At 41.2% G+C, this 8,567-nt stretch overlaps 1 protein-coding gene across 1 annotated transcript in view; it reads right to left on the minus strand.

The window, feature by feature from the left end:
• Positions 1-2,377: 2,377 nt before the first annotated feature.
• Positions 2,378-8,567, minus strand: part of LYZ (lysozyme) — a 6,951-nt gene continuing 761 nt past the window's right edge. The window contains exons 2-4 of the mRNA XM_003797817.3: positions 6,660-6,824; positions 3,582-3,660; positions 2,378-2,945 (exon numbers count right to left, since the gene is read on the minus strand). Of these exons, the coding sequence (XP_003797865.1) occupies positions 2,879-2,945; positions 3,582-3,660; positions 6,660-6,824 (311 nt within the window). The 3' untranslated portion in view covers positions 2,378-2,878. The remainder of the gene's footprint in view (positions 2,946-3,581; positions 3,661-6,659; positions 6,825-8,567) is intronic.

Genomic DNA, 8,567 nt, shown 5'->3' on the forward strand with positions numbered 1-8,567 from the left:
AGGAGGTCCAGTTTTTAGGGGGTCTCTCCCATGGAATAGAGTGGGAGGCAGTTTGAACTCTGCTCGCTTGTTTGCATGGAGTAAACTGCGCGAGCCCTTGTTGTGGGGGAGGGGACTCCCGTCTGCTTGGTTGTAATTTCGGGGTCGCAGCTTGCCTCAGGAAGGTTGTAGTGCACTCTTCAATCTTCTCTCTTGTCTCTGCTCCAAACCATCAGCTAATTTGCTAAGGTTCTGTCCTTTCAGCCTCCTTCTGGACAGGAGCTTCTATAAAAAGCCGGCTGCAGTTCGCCATCTTGGCTCTGCCCCCCCCCTTTTTTTTTTTTTGAGACAGAGACTCAAGCTATGGCCCCGGGTAGAGTGCCATGGTGTCACAGGTCACAGCAACCTCCAACTCTTGGGCTTAAGCAGTTCTCTTATCTCAGCCTCCCAAGTAGCTGAGACTACAGGCACCTACCACAACGCCCGCCTATTTTTTGGTTGTGGTTGTCACTGTTGTTTGGCAGGTCGCAGGCTGGATTTTAACCCACTAGCTCGGGTGTCAATGGCTGGTGCCACTTGACCTACAGGCACAAAGCCTGGATAGTTATTTTGAGGTTATGTAGGAAAAAATTTTTTCATTTACATAATTTATGCTTAATTAACAAGTAATTATTTCCATTTTACAAAAGGACAGAATAAAGATATAGGAAATTTAAGTCAATCATCAAAAGGGAAATTTTTTTTGTAGGATTACACACTGAAATATTCAGGACTATGGTACTCTCAAACAGTTCAGAAGAAAAAAGAAGGCATTTGTACTGTTTGCCAATTTTTTAAAAGATTGAAATTAGCTCAATGTTTTTAAAAAGTGGAAAGAAACTGTCTTTTTGGAAGGTCTATTTTAGCGAGAAGAGGCAGAGAAGACAAGGTGCATATCATGTGGTTATAGGCTGAGCCCTGAGATGCTCCCACAGTTAGATAGAACAGAAAGACCCTCAGCAAGAAGGACCGAGGAGCCGGGCACAGCGGCTCATGCCTGTAGTCCCAGCACTCTGAGAGGCCCAGGTGGGTGGTCTGCCTGAGCTAGAGCAAGACCTCATCTCTTAAAAAAAAAAAAAATAGCCGGGCATTGTGGCGGGCCCCTGTACTCCCAGCTATTGGGGAGGGTGAGTCAAGAGGGTCATGTGAGCCTGAGAGTTTGAGGTTGCTGTGAGATATGATGCCACAGCACTCTACCGAGGGTGACAAAGTGAGACTCTGTCTCCAAGAACAAAAAAAGAAGGACTGAGGAGCAGTGAGGATGTAAATGAGGAGAAGGCCAGGGAGGAAAGGTGGTTGGAAATAGGAAGTGGTTTGCTTTGTGAATGTTGCTGAAATGAATGGAGATGGTTCCTGGAATTGGCGGTAAGGAATCATAGGAGAAATCCTGGGAGAGCAATTTTAGTTACAGAGAGTTGAAAAGAGAATGGGAGCTGAAGACGTGGAGTTGGTGAGAGCAACATCTTTTCCCGGAAGTCTTCTTGTAAAGGGAGCAGAGAGTGAAGCCATGGTTGGAGGGTTCTGTAGGGTCAATGGAGTCTTCCTCTTCTTCTTCTTCTTCTTTTTTTTTTTTTTTTTGAGTAAGAGGAAGGGCTTTATTCACCAGCTGGGAGTATACGGCTCCCCGACTGGGTTGGTCTTTTCCTTTTTATGAATAGTCAAAAAGTGCCACCCCACAGGTCCCCTTCTCATTGGCCAGTTTGAATCAAGTGGGAGATGCTATTCTAGCCCCTACAGAACTACAGGGGAGGATTCTTTATAAGGAAGGAGGTTACTCTGTAGGATGACAAAGGGGACCCAGCAAAGAGGGAGATTAGGATGCAGGAAACACTCAGCCTAAGTTGGAGAAGACTGGGATGGGCTAGAGCCTGCATGGAGACTCTGCCATGGGCTCAAGCACAGGCCCTTCATCCCGGAAATAAGGGGAAGGTGTGAGAGCTGATTGGTGACTAGGAAGGAAGCACTTTGTGTAAAGTTACTTATGTTTCCTCCATGAAATATGAGGCCAGGTTATCTGCTGAGAGCAGAGAATGGTGGAGAATGAGGGGGCACAGGGAAGGGTGGGATGTGTGGGGGGGGGTTGAGGAGAGAAGAGTAAAACAGTGATTTTGGAGATCAGGGACACCAACACAGAAGGAATGCAGAGAAGTGACTGAGATGGCCAGGCCTCCCGAGGGCCCATTTGATATTTATGGTTATGAAGTTAAAGTGAGATCTGTCAGCGTGCCTGTAGATTGATCTCCAACAATATTCAGCTGGGGGAGGATATAGGCAGAGTAAGAGAGCCAAATCATTGTTTTGAAATATATATAGTTTTTCTTCAGAGACGCTAGATGGGGCTAAAAAAAAAGACAAAGTATACATTGCAAAGCCTTTAATGATAATGTTTATATTTCTTACAGCATGCATGATGTCACACCTGAGGTTAATTAGTAATCATTTCAACAGGTGCAAACTCATCTGCCTCAGATTTACCCATAATGCATGAAGAATCCTCAAGTTAATAACATATAAGAGTAGCAGGTTAGGAGGAGATTCACTTTATGAATTGGGAAGTACTGTATCATTCAAGAACTACATTACTTCTTTGGTCATAAATGAAGGTATTGGACCTGGATTTGATGACCATGGTTTTAGACAAAATTTTTGCCAGCATTAGTTCTATTTGTAAACTGAAAAATGTTGTAGGCTTAACATTAAATAATGACCACACCAGTGAATGTTAAGCCTCTTAGAAGGAAAAACATATTTTTCTTCTGCTTCTGTAAAAAGGGGAAACAATGGGAGTGTGACCTTTTACTTAACTAAGATTCCCTTAATATGAGGAGACAAAATGAGCTGAAGAAAGAAAATTCTGTGCTTATACTCCACAACCCCGAGTATACTGGGAGAGATCTTGGTTCTGACAATGATTCCTCCATGCCACCCTGGAAAGAAAGGTAAAACAAACAGTGAAAAGGTCATTATAAATCCACATTGCAATACACATACTCTAAACCCTTGGGGAAACAAACTCTTCTTCTATCTTTTATCAATAGATAAAAAAACAGGCTAGTGATAGACCCAGGTGTGGCCATTTCTTAAATGAAAGTATGTACCTAAAATAGTAGCCCCTCCTCGGCACACTCAGCAGAGCACAGAGTGCTGCATGTAAGATTAAGTAGCATGCTCCCCTCAGTAGCACCTGCAAAGGGCACTCAATATTTGCTTACTCTTCACATAGCTTCAGGATACAACAAGGAATGGATAGAGTGTGAAGAATCATACAAGCTCTAGAAATCTCTTAAATAAATTGAGGGGTAATAAAAGAGTAACATTCTGGATCAGTTAAGGTAGCTGTTTCTTCAAGGATTTAGCACAGTGGTTCTCAATCTTCCTAATGGTTAATGTATTTACCATTACCATCACAAAGGGGTCGTGACCCACAGGCTGAGAACTGCTGATTTAGCATAAACCAAAAGATGCAATTTTCAGCTCTCAGTAGCATGTTTGTCTTTGAAAGTCTTCTGCCATAGCCCCTATCAACAATAGAGTCATTTTCCCATTGAACACTTAGAACATACCATGCTCTGATGCCTTGTGGGTCCCTGACAACTCTCTTAGCACAGGCTACCGCCTGAGTGATGTCATCTTGTAGCAAAGCTGAAAAAAGATGGGAAGGAATGAAAACAAGTTTCCTAGAAATTGCATGTTAAGTTTAGTTTTGGCCAACCTTGTTCTGTTAAGCTGAGGAGAGAATACTAAGAAATTGTTTTCCAAGAGTCCATGTATCTGTGATTGTCGGGGGAAACTTTCTCTTTATTCTGCCCCATTGCGCATGAAATAAAACACTCTGTTTTCTCATTTGCCAAACTCATTAGGAGCTTTGGAATTATTAACTAATAGGGTGAAAGGTCCTCTTTGTACTAGACGCTGTAAAAAAAGATACCTTGTAATTTTTTTACTCAGCAGTGCCACTATTGTAAATTTGTCCCTAAGAAATAAGAAAGGTACCCAGATATGTCAAACTAAGATGGGAAACTGGCAGGCACTGCATAACAGAGTGAAAAAGCTCCTGACCACCCTGATCAAAAACAGGATGCGTGACCAGGCACGGGAAAACCAGCTGGAACTGAAGTAGCAAGGAAACGGTCACTTCTTGCCTTGCAGCTCATTATGCTTTAATTCTAAGACCTCAGTGTGCTAAACAATCTCCCGCCCATATCAGAACGGTTCCCGGAGGGACCTTATGAACAAAATAAGGAAATGGGAGGTTCCTATTCTAAGAAAGCTTCACCCTTTTCCAAAACTTAATATGAATATTCTTCCTCTGCTTAGCTAATGATTAAGCCATTGCTTAAATAAAGGAATCCAAAACCCCACAGGGGCTGTTCTCCCCGCAGGAAGAACTGGCCTCGGCTCTAGTGATGGAGGACATTTACCACATTCCCTAAATAACATTTGCTTTGGCTTTACACTGCAGGCATTTCTCACATTCCTGCATTCTTTCTCACTGGAAGCCAAGGACCCTAGTGATTCCCAGCTTTGAGAATTACTTCCCTGTGTCACAAAGATGCATGTGCAACCCTGTTCCTAGCCGCTGGGGACGCTGGCTCCCACCTGGGATCCTGGCTCTTTAGGAAGCTCAGGTGGGAGTTTGAAGTGACTGTGCTGAGTGAGCCATCTGCACTCCAGCCCAGGAGACAGTGAGAGACTCTGTCCCCAAAAAACTAAAAATAAACAAGCTGTTTATCTCAAATTATAAAAAGTAACAATGGAAAACCGTAAGTGCTTAAAAATAAGACTTAGATCAATAAATTATAGATATTCATGTATTAGAATTCTATCCATTCTTTGAAAATGACAATGCAGATTTTAACTGCTGACATGGAAATAATTTTGTGTGATAAGTAAATTGTAAAGCAGCACATATAATACAATTTAATTTTGTAAAATAAAATACATTGCTTATATGATTTTTATGTGCATGATATAACTTAATTTTCTTTTTCCTTTTGATATAGTGTCTCACTCTGTCGCCCTGGGTAGAGTGCTGTGGCATCATCACAGTTCACAGCAACCTCAAATTCTTGGGCTCAATTGATCCTCCTGCCTCAGCCTCCTCAGTAGCTGGGACTACAGGCATCTGCCACATGGCCTAGCTAATTTTTCTGTTTTTAGAGATGGGGTCTCTTTGTTGCTCAGGCTGATCTCAAATTCCTGAGCTTAAGCAATCCACCTACCTTGGCCTCCCAGAGTGGTAGAATTATAGACATGAGCCACCATGCCCTGCCAATTTAACTTACATATACATGATTGATGTACCTTCTGGAAGAATATATTACCAAAATTTACCAATGCTTATAAATCTCTGGGTAATGCAATTATGGGTACTATTTTTTCTGATTTGCATTATATAATTTTTATTTAATGACCACAGATTATTATATAGTCTAAAATATTATAAAAAAACTTTTTTTTCTAGCAGTTTGGTGGGGCTGGGTTTGAACCCGCCACCCTCGGCATATGGGTCTGGCACCCTACTCAATGAGCCACAGGCACCACCCAAATATTATAAAAATTAACTGATATTTTAAAAGAACATTCTTAGATTAATCTTTTCTAATGGAAATTTTAATATTTAAATATTTAACAACATCAAGTTTGTAATGTTCATGCAATATTTTTGGTGCTAAGGATTCTACATGTTATTTCTATTTTTGTATGAGTTCAATAAAGTATTTGTTTCACCTCAAGTAAGCAAATCCATAAGTTAATTGTTAGTAGTGACAATGATTATTTAGGAACTGTAGTTTTTGGAGATTCAAACTAGAGAATTTAAAAATGAAATGTCATAATGTTTCTAAACCACTTAAAAATCTCTCAGGAAAAGAAATATGTAGAAGAAGCAACTATGGCAAAATGTTAACAAATGTTAAAAGTGTGTGAAGCGGGCCAGGAGCGGTGGCTCACATCCATAGTCCCAGCACTCTGGGAGGCTGAGGAAGGTGGATTTTTTGAGTTCAGGAGTTCAAAACTAGCCTGAGCAAAAGCAAGACCCATCTCTACTAAAATAGGAAAAACTAGCCAAGCATTGCAGCGGGCACCTGAGAACCAGCTACTAGGGAGGCTGAGACAAGAGGATCGCTTGAGCCCAAGAGTTTGAGGTTGCTGTGAGCTGTGACACGATGGCACTCTAGTCTGGGACAATAAAGAAAGAAACTGTCTTAAAAAAACCAAAGTGTATGAAGGACATATGGCTCACCTCTCTAATTTTCTATATATTTAGAACATTTCATAAATAATGAAATGAACAGTTAAACAATGGAAAAAGGACTACACAACCAACATACCCCTAAGTCTCCCTAAAGTGAGGGGGAGGAATGGCATTATTCTGGACAAAGCATCAGCAAGGCTATTTACAATAAATTAATAGGTCATTTCCGAAACAGTTATATAGTAAAAAAATTAATCTTTTATGATACCAGCTCTTTAGTTTCTTACTTAGGGAACTATAATTGCATCCTTCTAGAAGTTGAGAAGGGGTTTTTCTGGGTTCCTGATGAACCCTTCAAGGCCTTTTTTATTTACATTGAATCTGTATTCTTGTAGGTATAACCACTTAGGTCCCGTGCCATCTCCTGGTGGCTGTGCTATCTTACCATTGCAGGATATGCCACAGGCGTTGACCGCTCTCGGGGTTTTGCCATCGTTGCACCAATAGCGGCTGTTGATCTGGAATATCCCGTAGTCGGTGCTCCGGTCTCCTGCGTTGTAGTTGATGGCGCGTGTGTTGTAGCTGCTCTCCCATTTGGCCAGACACATCCCTGAAGAGACACATTCGTAGTAATAAACAGGGACGGTCTGCAGAGACCCACATCAGTTCCATCTAGCCAATTCCATTTTACTGACTTACTTATATGTATAAAGATGTATTTAACTTTTAAATTTCTTTCTTTCTTTCTTTTTTTTTAGAGACAGAGTCTCACTTTGCCCTTGGTAGAGTGCTGTGTTGTCACAGCTCACAGCAACCTCCAGCTCTTAGCCTTTAAGGAGTCTCCTGCCTCAGCCTCCCAAGCAGCTGGGACTACAGGTGCCTGCCACAATGCCTGGCTATTTTTTTTTTGTTGTTGTAGTTGTCATTGTTATTTAGCTGACCCAGGCCAGTTCAAACCCGCCAGCCCTGGTATATGTGGCCAATGCCCTAACCACTGAGCTACAGGCTCTGAGAATTAAAAAAGTTTTTAAAACCTATAAATTAGATAGAATAATCTTTCAACAAAACTAACCTTTCAACAAAACTAACAAAACTAACCTTTTTTTTTAGAGACAGAGTCTCACTTTGTCGCCCTCCATAGAGTGCTGTGGAGTCAAGGCTCACAGCAACCTCCAGCTCTTGGACTTAAGTAAGTCTCTTGCCTCAGCCTCCCGCGTAGCTGGGACTATAGGTGCCAGCCACAATGACTAGCTATTTTTTGTTGCAGTTTGGCTGGGGCTGGGTTTGAACTGGCCACCCTCGGTATATGGGGCCAGCGCCCTACTCACTGAGCCAAAGGCACTGCCCAACTTTTAAATTTCTAAAGGGTCCACAGAGAATCCTTTTGCAATGTAAATCATTTTGTTAAACAAACAATAAAAGCTCCTTTAATATTTTTATATTAAAATAGCTTTTTCTCTTTTTCTTCCATTGCCTTTACCCTTCCTTCGGGCAATAGTCAGCCTAGAATAGAAAAATTAACAGAGCTATTGACTAGATCTTATAAATTCATAATAGATAAGTAGACTGATGAAAATACTTTTTTTTTTTTTGCAGTTTTTGGCCAGGGCTGGGTTTGAACCTGCCACCTCTGGTATATGGGGTTGGCACCCTAGTCCTTGAGCTACAGGTGCTGCCCCCAAAATGCATTTTTATCAGAAAAAAAAATAAGGATTTTCCTAGAGAGAGAATTTTCTTGTCAAAATCTAAAGGTGAATTTGATTTGAAGTTAGAATCTTAAGAATGAGAGCTATAGAATAGGAAAGACTATTCTGTGATTTCATCCATTTGTTCATTCACTCAAAAATATTTATTGAGGGGCAGCACCTGTGGCTCAAAAGGAGTAGGGCACCAGTGCCATATGCTGGAGGTGGAGGGTTCAAACCCAGCCCTGGCCAAAAACTGCAAAAAAAAAATTTTTTTTTATTGAGGGGAAATGTTTAAACATCAATCTGAAGGTCTGTACAATGATTATATCAATGAATATGGACCAAATTATAATGTAACTTTTCCCAATAGTCCATCTTGAACTGTGTGGAAAAACATGAAAAATTGTTGTTCCACCACCATGGGAAACAAGAACCTCATGTAAGTCTCAGGAAGGAAGCCTTATACAAACAGCCCGAGGGGCGATCAGCTCCTACTGCCCTGGTAGGGGGAATTCAAAATAATTTCTAAAATCTTTACTGTTAAAAATGCCACGTTGTGGCAGGGGAATTAAAAAAAAAAAAAAAGAAAATTACTGCATCCCCTAGGCTCTCAGAGCACAAGGTATAAATGGGAAAATACTGGAGTTAAGGCCGAGTTTCAGCAG

Source organism: Otolemur garnettii, unplaced genomic scaffold, assembly GCF_000181295.1.
Source record: "Otolemur garnettii isolate 467f Iridium unplaced genomic scaffold, OtoGar3 scaffold00125, whole genome shotgun sequence".
Taxonomy (NCBI): Eukaryota; Metazoa; Chordata; class Mammalia; order Primates; family Galagidae; genus Otolemur; species Otolemur garnettii.